Consider the following 19,461-nt stretch of genomic DNA (forward strand, 5'->3'; position numbering starts at 1 on the left):
ATCCTTCCTTTTAAAGAAGGAGCCCAACAGACTTTATGGTGAAGACCATAGTTTGGGCCTTCACCCATTCCACAACTCTTCTCGAGCACCCAGGGCAGGGCAGCCACGTGCGAGAGAGGCCCCAGGGAGTAGGGATGAGAAAGACAAGGCCTCTGTCTTCTGGGTGGCCTCTGCTTTTTGGAGAGGAAGATGCTTAAACAGACAAACTACAATGTGCAGTGACTGGATGTAAGAGAATGTCGGACCGGAGTCCAGGTAGGGGAGCAGCTGTCTCTGGGGCAGGGAGGTGACATTTCCCACATGAGAAAGAGGGGGAAGAAACCTCCAGCCAGAGGGAACAGCAGGTGCAAAGGCCTGGGAATCCAGCCACAGGCGAGCAGTCACTGCGGTGGAAACACAACTGATCCTGGGGAGAGGCAGCAGGAAGGGGGACAGAGCGAGGCCGTGAAGGCTGCGAAGTCCAGGCCAGTGGCCCAGAGTCCTGGCTCCGTTCCTCTCCCCGGGGCACCGGGACTGGCTCCTTGGCCCCTCAACGTAACCACCAGGGGACTCCAGGGTTCTGGAGTCCTGCTTTCCCCCCACTCCCCTCTGGGCCCCAGCTCCCAGCCTTCCGCCTACCTGCCGCCCACAGTGAAGTCGGACACAGCATAGTAGTAGGACTGGAGCACCTTGGGGTCCTTGAAGATGTCGTCCCCAAATGTGTTGAGCCGGTCCAGGGAAATGAGGAGCTCTGTGCTGGTGACCCACTCCTGGAGGTGCAGGGGAGGGGGAAAAGGATACCACCAGCAGGTTTCTGAGTATCTGCTCCCGGCCCACTCTGCTGGCAGGTCTGCCTGGCTGCCCTTCGGGGGCTCCTGGGACACAGGGACAGGCCCAGCCCTGAGAGAGCCCAAGAACACTGCAGAAATAAGGAGCCTGTGCTTTGGGGTCATGCCAACCTGGGTTCTGGGCCACTTAGGCTGTGCGACTTTGGGGAAGTTGCTGAATGTCTCAGAGCCTCCATTTCCCCATCCGTGAAATGGGTCTAGGAACAGTGCTGGCCCCACGAGGGTGTCTGGAGGAGCACGGTGGTGAAGGTAAGCAGCCAGGAACAGGGTCTGGCACAGAATCAGGAAGGAATGGAGGTGTTGCTGGGGGGGACAGAGGCAGAGCAGCCCACCTACAACCTGTTCATGCAGGTCACTTGACTTCAGCAGCTCCTGAACCCCATTCTAGGGGTCAGCCGAGGGAGGATGTGTCCCAGCACCCCTCTCCCCTGCTCAGCTGGGCCTCCCTTGGGGCAGGCCCCAGGTTTCTAGGCTGCTCGTGTGCTGAGGATCAGGCCCCACAGACAAGCCAGCTGCCCCAGCTGCCGTCTCTCCCACCGGGATGTAAGCCCCAGGAAAACTGGCACTGGGGCTCCTCGTTCTCTCGCATCCCCAGCTCTTAGCCTCAGCCTGGCACGTAGCAGGCACTCGATAAATACTTGCTCATCACCGAGTGAACAGTTTCCCCATGGAAGTGTTTGGTGGGGAAGTGAAGGAGAGCCCACGTGAAGGCTGACATTTTCATCTGCCTGCTGTTATAATGAGAGGTAGCTCCAGCAGAATTTTAATCATTTTAATTCAGCCCAGGAGCCTCTGGTTTAGCAATCAGGCCCATCATTACAGAAAAGTCTGCCTTCTCTCCCCAGCATGACTCAGGCCAGCAGGGCCTCTCTAGCTCCCCTGGAATTCAGAAACTCTCGAGCCCACTGCCTGGGACCCGGGGCCTCTGTCTGAGGATCCTTTAGGGAGGAGGAGGGGTCCAGGCCCAGAAAACTTAATTGGGAATCTCAGCACTGAGCTGAGTTTGTGCTTGAGTTTTCAGGTCCCCATCATGACCCGAATCACCAAAGGCTGTGCTTCCCAAATGTTAGTGTGCATTTAGTCTGATGCAGAGGTCTGGCGCAGGGCCTGAGAACCTGCATTTCTAACAAGGGCCCAGGTAATGCTGAAGCTGCTGGTCCCTGGGCCAGCTGAGGAGCAAAGCTCTAAGGCCCAGAGTGGGGAAATCCAGCAGTCCACAGCTGAAGGCCCTGATCTTCTGTTCTTTCTCCAGGAAAAGTGCCCCCTAGAGAACTCCAACAATTGGATGTCAGAGCTGGAAGGCTCAACAGCAGCAGGAGCAGCTGGCACAGATCGTGTGATCACACACAGCTCAGACATGTTGTCACTACCTCATTGACTCCTCATAACAACCCTATGAGGCAGGTACTATTATTATCCCCATTTTACAGGTGAGGAGACTAAGTAGTCTGCTCCAAGTTGCACAGCTGGTACATGGCAGGGCTGGGATGTGACTCTCTCTGACTCCAGGCCCAGGCTTTAACCACTAGGCTAACCTGCCTTCCAATGTCTACCCCAGCGCCCTCATCATACCAGAGGACAGGGACCTGCCAAAGGCCTCCTAGCGCATTAGTGGCAGAGCTGGGCAGGAACCCCTCCTCTAGGTTCCTGCATCCACTTTCTGGCCTATGGCCTGCTCCATCAGTCCACAAGGACAATGGTAGTGAAGGCACAGGATCAAAATCTTCCTGAGACACTAGGATGGGAGCCGGGAGAAAGAAGAGGAATTTGTTCCCTTAGCCCAAATTGTAGGATGCACTCCCTGATGCCTTAAAGAGGTCATTTTAGGGCAAACCAAAGCCCTGCTGCACACAAGCAAAAAAAAAAAAAAAAAAACTGGCTTTTGCCACTTGCAAGGGCCTCAGCTAAACTACAAGTGGGTTTTGGAGTTTATTTTGAACAGATCCCTGGATCCAGAACATGTGTGATGGAGAAGCAGGAGGCAGAGAGCTCCAGTTCCAAGGAGCAGTGATTCTGTCCCACCCAGCACCATGGAGAGGCAGGTCTGAGCCACTGAGGCTGGCACTCAGCTCTGGAGGCCTGATCCTGGGTTGGCCAAGTGGGCCTTCTCCCCAAGGTGCTCGGCCCATCCGTGGAGGACAGAGGAACCTGAGACCCCGCAGCTGCATGGACACATCTCTTGTTTCCCTCAAGCCTCCCCCCTAGAAATGCTCTATGTCCTCTGAGGAAGAGCCACCCCAATGCATCTGGAGGAAGGATGAGGAGAGAGAGGTGGAAGGCTGGCCTTGCCTTTCTTTGTCCTTCTCTGACCTTGGCTTCTGCCTAGGAACATTTCTGCAAAGGTTTCTTCTCTATCAGGGACAATGTCCAGGTCATAGGAGGCACCAAGTCAGAAGGGTCTCGCTACCAAGGGCCTCAGCATAAGCCTCTCTGAGAGGTTTTAGCCGCACAAAGGCCAGACTGGGGGCCAGGCCCTTTGTGCTTGACCTCGGCTTGACCACTCTTCATCTGCCTTCAGCTGACGTTTCCTCATCTATAGCATTTAGATCTCCTAATCTATAGCTCTTAGATCTCCTAATCTATGGTTCTTAGATCTCCTAATCTATGGCACTTAGATCTCCTAATCTATGGCTTTTAGATCTCCTAATCTGTGGAGCTTAGATCCTATGGAGAAGAAACTGTAATTTTAAACAAAATCGTGGAGATGACGTGAGCATTTTTTAATGGGACAAGCAGGGCCTGGGGGTCTGGAGATGGGATGCTGTGACTTATGATGTGCAGCTGTCCAGGACACAACTTCTTTCTGAGGCCTCAGGTCCCCTCTGGAAACAGACAGTTTCTAACCCCAGCCCCCTCAGATAGACAGAGGCGGCGCTTTGAATGTTGTGTGGGAGGATGACCATTTTATTGGGCAGCAGCCTACGTGACTGCAGGGAAATGAACCAGAGGGCCCCCGCTCCCCAAGCACACCCAGTCACATCAAACAGGCCACCATGGCTGTAGATGATGGTTCTTGACAAATGTGGACGTGCAGGGAGGCTATGCTGACACGTGGTGGGACTGGGGACCCTGCATCAAAGGACACAGATGCAGGCCCACTGCCCTCTTTGCCCTAAGGAGGAGACCAGGGAGCTGCTGTCAACTCTTATCTTCAAAGCCTGGAGTGAGCAACCCCTCGGGTGTACCCTGCTGCTATCCCTCAGCTGCACAGTCCAGCGTGGCAACCGCCAGACACACATGGCTATTTAAATCAAAGTTAATTAAAATGAAATAAAATGAAACATTCATTTCCTCAATCACGGTGCTCAAGAGCCACACATGACCAGTGGCTACTGTATTGGATGATGTAGCTATGGACCATTTCCATCATCACAGAAAGTTGTGTTGGACAGCTCTGCCTTCCAGCACCGAGCCCAGGACTCTATGACTCCAAAGCTCTTGTTCTTTTCACATTTTCCATGTTCTCCTCATAAAAGCCCTCAGAGACACACAAGGCAGGCACTGCTATCATTTCACAGAGAGAGGAAGCGAGCCCTAAAGGTAAGGAGCTCCAGAAAGGACACCGGCTGCCCCTTCCTCCAGATCATGTGTTCTCCTGGCAAACCCCTTCCCTCTCCAGGCCTCGGTCTCCCCATCCGTATCAGGAAGGGGTCAGCTTAGTTGGCAGTTGTCATGGGGCTCCTGGGAGCCGCAAGGTGCTACTCAGGGAACAAGGGAAGGGACAATGCTGCTCGACTCCCATCTATTTCATCATCGGGCATCCACGTGACAGAGGCTTCTATTGCTTGAAGTTGGAAAAGGGCCCCTTGTTGCCCTGCCACTTAGACTTTCCTGCAGTCACCCTGACCCGGGCATCCCTCCCGCAGCCTGGTCCCAGCCCTTGCAAAACCCGCTGCTCTCTGACCTGCAGCACAGCGCTCTCCTCGAAGTTGTAGGCGCTGGGCCGGCCCTCCAGGGTGGAGAAGGCCACGTTGCCCCCGCTCAGCGGGGAGATGTCACTGAACTCGGAGGTGCAGAAGGCCACGCGCTCGTCCTCGCCGGGGCGCAGGTAGTGGCCCTCGGGCTGCCCGTAGGTCTTCTTGCAGGACGCGCTGTAGTACTGGTAGGGCTCCCACGGGCCACCCGCGTGGCTGCGCTTGTAGATGGCGAAGCTCTCAGGACGACTGGTGTGGAACTTCAGCCGCACGTAGGTGATCTCATAAGCCTTCCCTACAGCCAGGAAGAAAGGGACCCATTTTACAGAAGAGAAAGGAGAGTCAGAATCCTGGTTCAGGAAGAGCAGAAAGATTGCATTGCACAAGCTAATACGGATGGGTTACTAGAGGCTGTCTGGAGCATTGTTCTGGGAGTGTCGTGATCAATGTGTGATGCTTGTCACAGCATAGGAGAGGACAATTGTGCATGCTTCCCAGGTATTTGCCATCCCTTATCTAGGCCAGTCTCCCTTTCCCTCCCTGCACAGGTATCTGCGGTATAACACCTCTGACAGGTAGCCAGCTCTTTTTGCTCAAATTGCTCCTGAAACGGGGAGACCGCCACATCCTAAAGAATTCCAGTCTATCCTTAGAAGGTTATTTCTTTTGCTATACCCCAACAAAGCTAACCCTTCCACCTGGACCTTTGGCCTCTTTCCATCCCAGTGACTCCAGACCCCTGCTCTGTTAGACAGCCCCTTTTCAAGTCCCCCTAATCCTAAGAAAATCCTTTCTGGACCCCATGCTTCCTCCAGTTTCCCTCTAACTTCTCTCCTCTGCTTCTGATCGAAATTTCTCAAGAGAGGTGTCTATCTGCTGTCCCCACAGCCTCCTATCCCAATTCAACCCCCAACACACTGCAGTTCTATGGAAATTGCCTATGCAAAGCCACCTCACTAATAGCCCCTCACAGCCACAGCCAGGGGACCCAACCTGGCCTCATTCCTGAGCTTCTGACCATTTCCACCACCAATGCAGCCCCCTACCCTGTCTGGCTCCTGGTGCCTCTTCCCTGCCCTCCCTGGGTCCCCTCCTCTCCCTCCCCATCCCCTAGTGACGGTCTCCCCTCCCCCTTGGCTTTAGGCCCGACCTCTTCCCTGTACCCCTCCACAGATGCTGATGACACCCATTGAGGATCTTGAGCCCCAGTATCTCTGCAGAGCTCGAGCCCATTGGGCTTCCGGAGACCCACAGGCACCTCACACTCCATGCTCTCAGCACCTGCCCTGCCTCACTCTACCCAGGCTGCCGCCATCCCCCATCTGCACCCGACTCCTCCGGCCTCCAGCCTTGCCCCCTGCCCACAGCAGCCAGAGGGACCCTTCTAGAACACAACTCTGAAGCTGTTACTCCCCTTCTTAGAACCTGGCCTTGGCTCCCTGCTGCCTGTCGTTTCTTGGTCTCTAACATCTCCTCTCACTGCCCTTGGGAACACTCCAGCCTCCTCTCCCTGCTCTCCTCACCTCCCAGCTCGTGCCCCAGGGCGCCCACTGCAGTCAACAGTGAATCCAGAGCTGGTACAATTCCTCGGAACCATACCGGGCGGTTGGGGGTGGGGTGGGAAGGGTACCTGTGGAGGGAGGGGGCGATGTGGGACATCCCTGAGTCCTCATCTTCCCTCATGGGATGTCAACAAGCAACAGCTAGGAACAGAAACACCAAGACATGGCAGTACAGCGTCCCCCGGGACATGTGAAGGAACGGCGAACAGGGACAGCTCAGAGTCAAAAGCGGCTGTTTCTGGGAAGCAGGCATGGGGGAGGAAGACTGGGGGTGGGGTGGGGAGGGGACTGCTGCCTTCCAGAACGCTCTGCAGAAGGGTTTGACTTTTCAACTAAGTGCATGTATGATCTTGATAATAAGAATAAAGGGTTAATGTTAAAAGGCAATTGCCTGAAATACCACCACCCAGGCCCCTGGCTCGCCTCCACCTTAGGTCCCCTCCCTGCGGTAGCTTTCCTTTGGCCAACTCCCTACCCCGTGTCCTCCCCAAGCCAGGTGAGGTGACCCCCTCCATACAACACCACACCTGGGGTAGCTCCACTCTCCTCATTCACCTCCTCACACGGTAATGACCTGCTCCTCAGCCTGCATCCCTGGCTGGACGGAGCTCCTCAAGGCAGCAACTGGTTTTTCTTTTTTAATCTTTGCCAACCCAGTGCCTAGCAAAGTGACTGGCACCCAGCAGGTACTCACAGTGCTCACGGAAAATAGATGTGCACATGAATGATGATGGAAGGAGCCCTTCTGGTAAGTTCTACCACAAGAAGCAGACCCACGTTCCCAAACAGCACATCTACCCCCTTCATGACATCTGCTTTCTCCCCTTTGGCACTCCCTTCCCTGCTTCCAGGTACCCCAGGAAGCATCCCACACTGCTGCCACCTCTTCCACTTTTTGCAAACAATCTCCCTTACGCATTGAGGAAAAATCACTTTAATCTGCTTAAACATTGTGGACTTATCTAAAAAGATAGATAAAAATCTTAGAAGAAAATTTAGGCATAAATCTTCGTTACCTTGGGTTAGGCAAAGTCTTCTTAGATGTGACACCAAAAGCACAAGTAACAAAAGAATAAACAGACAAACTGGACTTCATCAAGAGAAAAAAATATATTTTATGCTTCAAAGGATAGTGTCAAGGAAATGAAAAGACAACCCATCTTTTGCAAATGAAAATAAAATGATATGAAAATGAAATGAAAATAATTGCAAATCGTATATCTGATAAGGGACTTTTATCTAGAATATATAAAGAACTCTAATAACAATAACAAAAAGACAAATAACTCAATTAAAAATGGGCAAAGGCTCTGAATAGACATTTCTCCAAAGAAGATATACAAACGGCCAATAAACACATGAAAAGCTGCTCATCATCATTAGTCATCAGGGAAATGCAAATCAAAACCATAATGAGATATTATTTTGCACCCACTAGGGTGGTTTTAATAAAAAAGACAGATGATACCAGCACTGGTGAGGATGTGGAGAAATCAGAACCCTCATACAAAGTTAGCTCAGTCACTTTGGAAACAGTCTGGCAGTTCCTCAAATCGCTAAACATAGTTACCGTATGATCCAGCAATTCCACTCCTAGGTATATACCTAAGAGAAATGAAAGTATATGTCCTCCCAAAAATGTACACAAATGTTCATAGCAGCATTATTTATGGTAGCCAAAAAGCAGAAACAACCCTAACGTCCGTCAACTGATGAACGGATAAACAAAAAGTGGTATTTCCCTACAATGGAATATTATCCACCCTTAAAAAGAATGAAGTACTGATACATGCTACAACTTGGATGAACCTAGAGAACATTATGCTGAGTGTAAGAAGCCAGTCACAAAAGACCACATATTGTGTTATTCCATTTATATGAAATGTCCAGAAAGGGCAAATCCATAGAGACAGGAAGTAGATAAGTGGTTGCCAGTGGCTGGGGGCAGAAGAATGGGGAGTGACTACTAACAAATACGAGGTTTCTTTTGGGGGTGATGTAAAGGTTCTAAAATTGATTATGGTGATGGTTGCAAAACTCTGTGAATATACTAAACACCACAGAACTGTATACTTTAAATGGGTGAATTGGATGGTATATTTATTATATCTCAATCGAACTGTTATCAATAAAAAAAATCTTGGCCCTTTGGAAAGGTAGTGTGATGATGTAGATGAAGAGCCATAAAGATACTCTTGGCCTTTGGCAGAGGAATCCCACTTTTGGGAATTCAAACAAGGAAACAGGCCTAAATGCATGAAGATGTTCATCAAGGTGTTTTTAATAGTAGTGAAAAATTGGAGGGAATAGCTCAGTGAACTGTAGGCTATAAATGCACTTGTGTGTGCAGCCACTGAAAAGGCTGACAAGGAATTTGTCAAATGTGGGGAAAGCTTAAGTCAAAAGGCTGAGTGAAAAGAAAGATACATGCAGAAGCATCCATTTATATTTTCAAATCCCCAAAGAACAGGCCAAAGAGGAAGACAGCAAACTGACAAGTGTGGTTGTCCTGAGGGTGTAGGACTTGGAGTAACTTTTTTTCCCCTTTTCAATTCTTCCACATTTTCCAAAATTTCTCCCATGAAGCTTGTTTTAATTTAAAAACTGGAGAAAAAACTTTTTTATTTTTAAGAAGCTACTGCCTTGCCCTATTCTAAGATGTTTTTCAAAGTTAAGTTGTAGCCCAACTTGGCACTGTAACCCCAAGTCCCTTTTAAAAGGAAGCACGTGTAAAAGAAAGCATGTGTAGCAGATGAGCGGGTGTCGGGGAGCTGCGTGGCGTCTGCTCCACTTTGGGCAGGCCTCCAAACAAGGCAGCGGCCTCCCCAGATGTGCGTCCATTCAAGGATGCTGAGCGGGAGGCAGCAGAGGTGGACCTGTGCAGACTCGTCGATAAACATCTAGCAGCCAGACACCTCGCGGGAGGGAGGCTTGGCGCCCGCTGAAAGGTAGTTAGCAGCTAGAACTGCTATGGGAACAAAGCCGTGGCTGCGATTTCATGCAAACGAGCAACATCACACGCTAGGAAGTGGCTTTTCCTCTTCCTTGCTGAGCCAGGAGATGAGAAAAGACGCAGGAACATCATAGAGACACGGCAGGGACTTTTGGTTACAAGAGTTAATTAGAAGGGCCAAGTAGGCAATTCAGTCCCCACTTTGTTATGAAACGGTTTCTATGGAAGGCACACGGAAGGCTGGAGAAGGAAACAGCCACAAGAGCTTCTAAACAGTGACAAGTATTCTATTTGCAGCCCCAACCCAGACCCATGCAAGCTCCAGAGGCCAATGGGGCTCCTGTCAGGAAAGCTGGGTCAAAACGTCATCTGCAACTGTTGACTGCAGCTGGCACTGCCTGGGAGCATGCCACTGCTTCACCTCTGGGCCACCCAATACACTGTTCTCTCTTGCCTAGAACACTTTTCCCTACTCCTACCTGGCTGGCTCCCACACACATCCCCTGATTTAATGGGCCAGCCACATGCCCAGCTTCACTCCTCGCCATTGCCCCCTCCTCCTTCTCTGTGCTCCAGCTAGATCGAACCACAGGCTCCACTACAAAGAGGCCACAGCTCTGCTGTTAGCCATTCCATCCCAAAGTGCCTTCTCTCACTTTCCCCACTCAACTGCTACTCATCCCTGCAGCCTCAGCTTGTGGAAGTCTCCCTGGGTCTCTTGACCCTGTACTGTAAAGACCTGCCCATCGTCCCACTGACTGTGATTCCCTTGGGGCTGGGGCTGTGAATTCTTAGAGCTGAGCACTGTGCCTGACACACAGTTGGTGCTTAATAAATGCCTGCCAGATGAGCGAGTAAAGAGGAAGCATGATTTGTAAGGCCTGACAATATGGCTGATGACAAAGGTGCCCGACAAGTCATGATCTGCAAATGAGTTTCTGTTTAACAATAACTAACATTTAGTGAGCACCTACTGTGTTTCAGGCCCCTTGCTAAGAGGTTTACATGCACAGCATCGTTGAGATCCCCAAACAGTTCCATCATTGTGCATCTGACTAATGAGGAGACTGAGGCTCAGAGAAGAGAAGGGACTTGCCCAGTGTCATGCAGAAAACAGTCAAGTCTCTATTCAACCGCAGGCTTTCTGCCCCAAAGTCACTGCCCCAAACCAGTCCACTGTCCAGTTCAGGACTCTGTGTATCCCCTGGGACAAGCGGCTGCTGAGGAAAGGGAGACTGCAGAGTCTCATCCACCTCCAGCGTTCATCCATGACCTGGTTCCCACCCAAGCCAAGCACCAAGTCATGTCCTCTCCAACCAGCTGGGACATAAAGCCCATCAGAAACGACACTGGGGCCAGTCGTAAAACCAAGCCGGCCCACATCCGGCACTGACCAAACAGAACTAGGAGAGGCTTATTTTGGGAAAATGAAATAAAACAAAGTCTTTTAATTGGAGCCATCTGGGGAGCCTAGGGGGTGGAGCTGGAGGGGGCAGGGAAGGGAGGGAAGCAGGGGAATGTGTGGGCGAGGTGGCCCTGCCCACTGTAGGCCTCAGAACCAGCCTGGGCGGGAGAAGGTCTTGGCAGGCCCTCAGCCCTCTTGTCTAGCCACCCATCATTCCTACTCTTCCTTTCCGATCTTAGCTCTTGGCAATTCTGGGCCCAGTGAGAGCCTGGCTGAACCTGAGTTAGGCTTGCCAGAGGTTTTCCATCTTTAGACCAAGAGTCTGAGCCCCACAGATAAATCAAGACCATCAAGACCATTGTTTAACCTGGGGAAAGCAAATAAGTTTCATCAGATTGATTACTGCCGAGAGCTCTGTGTTAAGAAGGATCTGAGTTCCAGTCTAAGCTGCGATGTGACTGAAGTCACAAGTTTATAAAGAGAAGTGGCAGGCATTCAAGACCGTTGCAGTAAACCAGGGCTCGGATTAGGGATTGAGCGGGAATGACGTAGAGGAGGAAGAACGCAAAGAATACTTCAAAGAACGAGCAAATGATCTGGCGAGTGCTGGAGCCGAAGGGTTGAAGAGAGGGAAAAATCTGGTTGACACCCAGTTTCTGGTTTCAGTGCATGGAAAGAAGAAGGAGGAAGATGCCTTTACTTTTTTTTTCTCCCGGTGACTCCCCTTTCCTCCATTCCCCCATCCCCTAATAAATTCTCATCTACTCTCTGTCCATGAATTTGTTATTTCTAGACATTTCATAGAAATGGAATAATACCGTGTTTGTCCTTCTAGGTCATGTTTATTTCACTCAGCATGTTTTCAAGGTTTATCCATGCTGCAGCATGTTTCAGAACCTCATTCCTTCTTACAACAGAATGATATTCTATTGTATATGTACCACATTTTGTTTACCCATTCATCTGTTGACGGACACTTGAACTGTTTCCATCTTTTGGAGATTGTGAATCACACAGCTATGAACATTGCTCTACATGTATCTGTTTGATCCCTGTTTTCAATTTCTTTGGGTATATACTGAGAAGTGGAATTGCCAGGTCATACAGTAATTCTATGTATAAATTTTTGAGGAACCACCGAACTGTTTTCCACAGCAGCTGCACCATTTTACATTCCCACAAAAAATGCACAAGGGTTCCAATTTCTCTGCATCCTCTCCAACAGTTATTTTTCATTTTTTAAAAATAATAGCCATCCTTGTGGGTATAAAGTAGTATCTCATTGTGGGTTTGATTTGCATTTCCCTGATGGCTAACAATATTGAGCATCTTTCTATATGCTTTTTGGCCATTTGTTCATCCTCTTTGGAAAAGCATGGCTGTACTTTTGGACCATAAGTTTGAGGCCCTCATGTGACATCTAAGGGTTGACATTTAGGAGGCTGTTTGAACACCAGGTCAAGGGTTCAGGTGGGAGATGGTCTAGGCAAGGGGAGCAGGTGCAGTCTCCACTGTCAGCCATGATTCCAACAGGCAAAGGCCAGGGGTATGAGACGGAGCACCAGCGTGCCTGGCAGAGGTATTGCCAGAGATAAAGAGAAGAAAGAAGGTGGGTGAAGTGGCTGGAGCATAGCGCGAGCATGACTAGGGCACAAACAGAAGGCTCAGAGGAAGAGGGTAAAGGTTAGGGCAGCTGTGAACATCACAGCTGAAAAGTATGAGATGTGCCTGGAGGGCTGGGGGAGTTTCAGTAGGCTGAGTCATTCATTCATTCATTTACTTGTTTCCTGGCTCCCAGTGAGAAAATACAGTATAGCCATGATGTGCTGGGTTCACATCCCAGCTCTACCACTTACTGGCTCTGTGGCAAAAGACCTAACCTCCCTTGTGTTAGCTTGGCAAGTGATTTGAACATGGTGTCTCAGTTTCCCCATTTGTAGAATGGGCATAAAAAATAACAGGGCTACATAAGTACATACTTGCAAAGCACTTGGAACAGTTCCAGGCATGTAGCATGCACACAACTAATTTTTAGCTGTTGTTCCATTCATTCACTGGACCAACATTTACCGAGCACCCACAGTGCAGCAGGCCCTGTGCTGGGTGCTGGGGTACAGCTGTGAAAACAGGCTTTCCCTATGGCGGCTCAGAGCTTATGATGGACATAAGCAAACCAAAAGTCTCCATGCAGCATGATCCAGAATGTGACGGGGAGAGGGCAAGGGGCTGCAAGAGTGCATGGGCGGGGCCTATGCCCACTCTTGGAGGAGTGGGAGCTTCCTGGAGGTGGGCCCCTCCAAGCTGAGTGGGCCAGCAGGTACTTGTCCATGCTGCATCCCCAGGGTTGGGCACAGGGACTGGCACTTAATAGGAGCTTAACTATTTTGTTTAGGGAAGGAGCTATGGGTTAGCCAGGTGGGAAGAGAAAGTATCCTGGGTGGAAGCCACAAGGAAAGAACAAACGTGGTCACTATAGCCCTGCTGAAGGGCAGCTGGCTGCAGCCAGCATGGGAGGTGGGAACAGGGATGATCTGGAGCCTGGGGAAGCTGATAAGAGGCCGAGCTCCCCCTTGCAGATCTGGACTACTGCCTACAGCCCTCCCGGGCTTTAGGACTTCCCAACCCTGCAACTCCTGGGTCAGTCCTGGGAGGCCCAGAGAGTGGAGAGGTGGCCAAGGCCAGCTGGGCCCAGGGGGTGTGGGGGCTGCTTCTGTGAGTGCAGGCTAATCAGGGCCACAGCCTTGACCCCCTGGCCTGTCTGGGCCCAGCGTTCCCGCTGGAACCCCAGGGAGAAGGAAGGAGCACTTGGCCCCCAGCGCTGGCCCTGGCCAAGGCAAACATGGCCACACACTCGACAGGAAGATGCAACGGAGCCAAGCACAGGAGACCCGGCTGCTCTGCGGCAACTTGGGCCGGCAGGGTCCTCCTGATGTCCAGGCTCTGCCAGGGTCAAGCTCATTCCCTGCACTCACTCCAAGAACACCCCGTGCTGCCTCCTGCCTCCTCACGTGCTGTTCCCGCTGCCCACAGTGTCGCCCCCGCCCCGCCCCTGCTGTCAACTCCCACCATCCTTCAGATCTCAGTGAAGCCCTTCCTGTCCCCCACCCCCACCCCATAAGGCTCGCTGATGCCAGTATATGTTCCCAGAGCATAAACCCTCCTTCAGGTAATTCCTTGGTACAGTCTGTCTTCCTGGTGGACTGTGGATCCACGAGAGCAGGGACCGTGCGTGGGTCTTGCTCACAGCCACATCCCTGTGGCCGGGGCAGCTGAGGCTCAGTAAATAGCGAGGGGGTGAATGAATGAATACATGAAGAAATGAACTCTGCACACAGAGCTCAGGAACCTGGGGTTGGGGAGCAGAGGGAGGCAGGAGTCAATGCACCTGGATCTTTGCAGCTTTGCCCTCTGCTAAGGGGCTCAGAACTTATCTGCCTGCGGTCTCAAGGGTCTTTCTCAGTTCGAGATTTTCATGAATCCAAGAAAGCGTGCAAGCTGGAAGGAGAGATTCCTCCCATAACACCAAAAAACTGAGGCTCCAACTGGGTTCTTTCCAGGACCACACTCGAATCACATGGACCAGTCTAAACTGGCTTCTCCTCATTCCCAAGTGAAGCATAGTTAGGGGGAGAGTCCCGGGGTTTCCACCATTTATTGGCCATATGACCCTCAGGCCTCAGTTTCCCCATCTATGTATAAAAGAATGAACTGCAACCAGTGGCAGGAGCAGGGATAGGGAATGGGAGTTGATGCTTAAATTGTACAGAGTTTCTATTTGGGTTGAGAGAAAAGTTTTGGAAATGGATGGTGGTGATGGCAGCACAACATTGTGAACATATTAACAGCACTGAATTAAATATTTGAATGTGGTTAAAAAGGAAACTTTAGTATATATGTTACTAGAATAAAAATTAAAAACAAAAAACATAGGACTGTACAACACAGTGAACCCTATTGTAAATGATGGACTATAATAGTACAATTATAAAAATGTTCTTTTATGAACTGTAACAAATGTATCACACTGAGTAAGATGTTAATAATAGGGCGGTACTGTACATGGAACTCTGCATTTGATACATGAATTTTCTCTAAACCTACAACTTCTTTAACAAAAAAAATATTTATCATGCATCGAATTGGAACCTTCCCCATCTCACTGCCCACCCCTGCCCCCAGTAAACCATTATCCTGAAATTGATGAGTGCAATTTTATCTTCCTACATATGCAAGTCTCCCTTAACAATATAAAGTTTTTAGGTTTAAAAATCAATATAAATTAATTGTATAGTTAATTGTAAATTCATTTATACTTTCAGATGTAATTATAATTAATATAATGATAATGATTAATATTAGTTTTACTGAATATGTAGTTTTACAATTGCTTCTTCATTTCATTATATTTTAAAGATTTTTCCATATTGACATAGAAAGAAAAAATGAATGAATGGTGCCAGTTGTGGTCAGAATCAGCGGAGTTCTTAGCACGTGGTGAGCACGCCTGAGTAGTGCCCGTTACCCCTGATGACCATCGCCTCTTCCCACGACCCACCCCCATCACCACAAGGCCCCAGCCTGTCCTGCTTCCTTGGATCTCAGTGGAGGGCTAGAAGCTGCCAGACCCCACTGCTGCCTTTCATCCCAGACAGGAAGGCTCAGCTTAGAGACGCAAGGATTTAGAACAGATGTCCCAGAGCTCACAGGGGGCTGGGAAAGCAGCAACCTCCACCCTGGCTGACTAGCTGCCTCTCCCTCCCCTGCCCTTCACTGCACTCTCTTCAAGGGACCTGGGCCAGAGCCAAGAGCCACTGTCCCCTCCCACAAGCCTTCAAGGAGTAGGGGGTAATGCAGGGCAGAGCCAGCAGAGGTGGCTTGAGGACTGGGAGGAAAGGCTCCCAGCCCCCCTTGTCTGACTGTCAGGGCTCCACTGGGGACAAGAGTCCCATCATCGGGGTACAATGGCATAGCAGAGGGGATTCTGGGGTAACCCTGACAACCTTCCCCCAGTATTCTGCAATCCATGGCTCAGCTTGGATCAATACAAGGTCACAAGAAACCAAAAATGAACCGAATCTGGGGCTGCTGCGGGATTCCAGCGTCCCTCATGCATAAAAGGGTCCCAGGGCTGGCGTGTCTTTTGGGAGTCAGGTTGGCTGGGCTGGCTGGACTGAACATTTCTCGATTCTTAGATGGAGCCCACCCAGCAGGGGAGCTGCAGCTCCCAGCCATTCTCAGCAGAGCCATGTTTATCAGCATGAGAACCGTCAGGGCTCCTGAGAGTACTTGGTAGGCCTGAGCTCAAGGAATCTGTACAACCACTCTGGGAGGTGGCGACTCTTAGCCCCATTTTTCAGGTGAGGAAACTGAGGCACAGACAGGCAAAGTTGCTTGCCCAGTGAGTGGCTGAGCTGGGCCTGAATCCAATGTCCCAGTTTCATGATTTCTATCCTATTCTGCCCCCCAGAGCAGACAAAATAGAACCCTGAGCTGGGCCTAGAAACATGGGGCAGAGGTGGTGACATGGTCACTTATCATTCATTCATTCATTCATTCATTCTTCATTCACTGTACAAACGCTTCTGAAGCCCCTCCTACATGCCTGGTGCTGTGTAACATAATGGAAAGGACACTGGCTCAGGGTGAGGCTTGCTGAGGGTGAAATCTTGGCTCCACCACTTACAGGGGGTGGCCTCTCTGAGCCTCAGTTTCCTTGCTTACGGAGGGATGAAAACACCCTGCCTCCAAAGGTTCTAGGCAGGTTCAGTGAGGTCACCCAGACAAACCACACAATAAGCACTCAGTAAATAAGAAAAGTCCAAAAATCCAAACCACTGGACTCCCACCCCACTTTGTGCCTGGGCTGAGCCCCTTTCCCACCTGGCCCTGGGTCCCACTGACATCAGTCAAACCCGCTTCCTCTGTCATGGAGCAATGTGTCTCCCTCCAACCCCCAACCTTGTTCCAGATTCCTTCCCCTGTGGCCTTGGGGTCCTGCCAGCCCCATCCAGCCAGCAACCCCAGTCTCTTTCCCAACACTTCCCCTCCCCAGCTTCCTGTAGCCCCCAGGTGGGTAGAGACCCCATCCCATCCAGAAGCCTACCTACTGGTCCAGAGAGGCCAAGACAAGGTGATGACAGCCTGGGAAATGAGCTTTGCTGGGTGGGGGACAATGCTCTGCCACCTCCTGCCTGTTTCGATGAGGGGTTGATGCCCCCTTCCCGACCCCAATGTCATTTCCCGACCCTCCCCATGGTGCAGTCACCAGGGGCCAGGAAGAGCTGACTCTGTTGATGGGGAGTGGGGTTCATGTCAGGGAGTTTGTACTCTGACCTTGAGGCACAAGGATTCATAACAGATGGTCATTTAGTAGCTATGTGTCTTTGGGCAAAACACTAAATATCTTTCAGCTCAATGTTCTCGTCTGTAAAATAGGGATACGGTAGCATAACCCCTTAACCAAACTCATTGGATCTAGATGTGCTTAGGAATTCAGAATTTTTCAGCTTTTAGAAAGATGATGCAGTGATTACACCATATAGTTCATTAACCACCCCCACCCCCCATGGGGTAGCTGGAGGTCAGGTTTAGCAGCCAAACTGAGTTATAATAATCTTTTGATTTTCAGTGCTTTGGGGGGTGGGGCAGATTTTGCCACTGCAGTTGAGTGTGGACGTGCGAAAACCCTCCCTCCCTGAAAGGGCTGAGCACAAGGCAGGGGCCCCAGGAGGCGCCCCAGGAAGAGGCTGGCCTGGCTGGGCTTGGGGGCAGGGGACATGCCAGTTCCCAGAACTGGGGGGATGGGACCAGAGAGAAGAGCTCTGGATTCTGATTCCTGGGGCTCTCAGGGCTCCTGCCCCTTGGCACAGGGTTGGGTGGAGGGGAGACACGGGCAGACGGAGAGGACATGTCATCCTGCCCATCTAACCAACAGCAGGATGATACACGGCCCACTTGCCCAGGGGCCTAAAGTCTTCCCAGTGATGAATGCTTGGGTGCCTCTCCCCAGGAAAACAACCAAGGACTAAACACAGTCTGGGGGCTCAATGAGCCCCTGAAGTGACGAGGAAAACCCAACATTATGAGATCCTGCCCTAGAGGGCGGACTAGTTCAGTCCCTGGCGGTTCATCTCCCTTTTTCCCCCAGCAGTTCTGGGTCTAGAATGAAAAACCATTACAGGGCATTGTAATTGCACCCCGATTTATCTCTGTGCAGAGGGCTCCCAGAAGCCTGCCAGGACCCTCCCAGCTCCAAGGTGTACCCTTCAGTCTATCCTGCTGGCTGCTAGGGGGGCCATAGGTGCTGTTCCTAGAGACTCCACATCTCAGTCCTGTCTCCCAACCAGGGCATGCAGCAGCTGCAGCCTCGGCCTCCAGCTCGGGATAGAGTGGGGACCGGGACGCGCTGGCTGCGCCCGAGCCCGCTCTTACCCAGGCGGAGAGTGATGTTGACCGAAGTGGGGTACTGCACGCCGAAGGCCATGGTGGGGCTCTGCCACCAGGTGCTCTCGTCTTGGTTGTGGAAGTCGGTGAGGTAAGAGGCGTTGTGGTGGCGCCTGGGGTCCGCGGCGTCGCAGCGCTGGCACTGCGCCGCGGCGCCGGGCGCCCCCAGGTGCGTACAGAAGTCTTCGGGTGGGCTGCCGCACGTGTGCGAAGCCTCAGCGCGCCGGCCGAACGCCGCGTTCTCGAACTCCGGCACGCATCGCTGAGCGCGCCCGGAGCCGTCGTAACATGCACCCGTGCCCGCCCTGGCCCCCCGCGGCGCCAGGAGCGCCAGGCCGAGCAGGAGCGCGGCAGCCACCATGGCCGAGGACACCGACAGCTGTGCGCACAGGACTCCAACTGCCCTGCTCTGCTAGGATGGGTGCGGAGGAGGCGCAGGGCGTCAGGATCCGCCTCTCCCCGGCGGGCGGGACCCACGGCTGGCTTAGGAGGGACCCACGGCGGGCAGCACCCCTCCACCTCCCCGACCGCGCAGTCCCTGAGCGCTTGCCCCACCTGGCGGACGTGCCCGGGAGTGCCCGGCTTTGTCGTCGGCCCGAGCGGTCTTCTCAACCCGGCTCTGCTGAGGGACCTGCGTGTCGTTGGGTCTCAGTTTCCTCATCTGTAAAATGGGGTTTGTAGTTGTGAGGCTCCAGTGGTTGCTCCTTAAGTGGTGAGTGCCATTATAAGACACTGCTTATCAGTGCCTTTCAAGTCCCGAGATAAAAGGGGACATGAAGATTCTTAGGAGGGCTTAGTTTTTTACTGTCTGTGCATCTCCTCCTAGTAAGAAAGCACACGCTAGTAGACAGGTTTGTGGGGTGGTTCTTCACATTTTCACATCTCTGCTAACGTTGCAAAGTGCTCCTGCTGCACACTTCTCTCTGCTCTCCAGGCAAAGAGATTCTAACCTGATACTTGTGTCAAGAGTACCTGGTCTCAGCCCAAATATCACCTCCTCAGAGGCCTTCCCTGCTCCTCCTCAAGGTAGATGCTCCTTTTTGCTGTCCATTCATTAAAATGAATAACTCAAAGGAGAAACACCATATGCTCATATCAACAGTGGCTGAATAAAGCATTTCATAAAATTTAGCAGCCATTCCCAGAAAAACTCTAAGGAAGATAGAAATGAACTTTCTAAACATACTAAAGACTGTTTCTCAGCAAACAACCTATTAAACAGTGAAATTCTAAAAGTACTTCCATTAAAGTCAGAAACAAAATGTGGGGAAAGTAATCAAGACATTTTTGGAAAACAAGATTAATTGTGGTGGAGAGGGGGTTAACAATATGGTTCTGGAAAGAGCTACAGAAAAGA

At 51.3% G+C, this 19,461-nt stretch overlaps 1 protein-coding gene across 2 annotated transcripts in view; it reads right to left on the reverse strand.

Annotated features, from left to right (window-relative positions):
• The window catches only part of LAMC3 (laminin subunit gamma 3), a 71,983-nt gene extending 53,396 nt beyond the window's left edge, over positions 1-18,587 (reverse strand). Inside the window, exons 1-3 of one of the 2 annotated variants that reach the window (XM_037798307.1) lie at positions 18,093-18,587; positions 4,732-5,036; positions 619-749 (exon numbers count right to left, since the gene is read on the reverse strand). In XM_037798307.1, coding sequence (XP_037654235.1) covers positions 619-749; positions 4,732-5,036; positions 18,093-18,465 — 809 coding nt within the window. In that variant the 5' untranslated portion in view covers positions 18,466-18,587. The remainder of the gene's footprint in view (positions 1-618; positions 750-4,731; positions 5,037-18,092) is intronic. The other variant, XM_037798306.1, reaches the window with a different exon arrangement.
• Positions 18,588-19,461: the final 874 nt, after the last annotated feature.

Source organism: Choloepus didactylus, chromosome 10 (assembly GCF_015220235.1).
Source record: "Choloepus didactylus isolate mChoDid1 chromosome 10, mChoDid1.pri, whole genome shotgun sequence".
Lineage (NCBI taxonomy): Eukaryota > Metazoa > Chordata > Mammalia > Pilosa > Megalonychidae > Choloepus > Choloepus didactylus.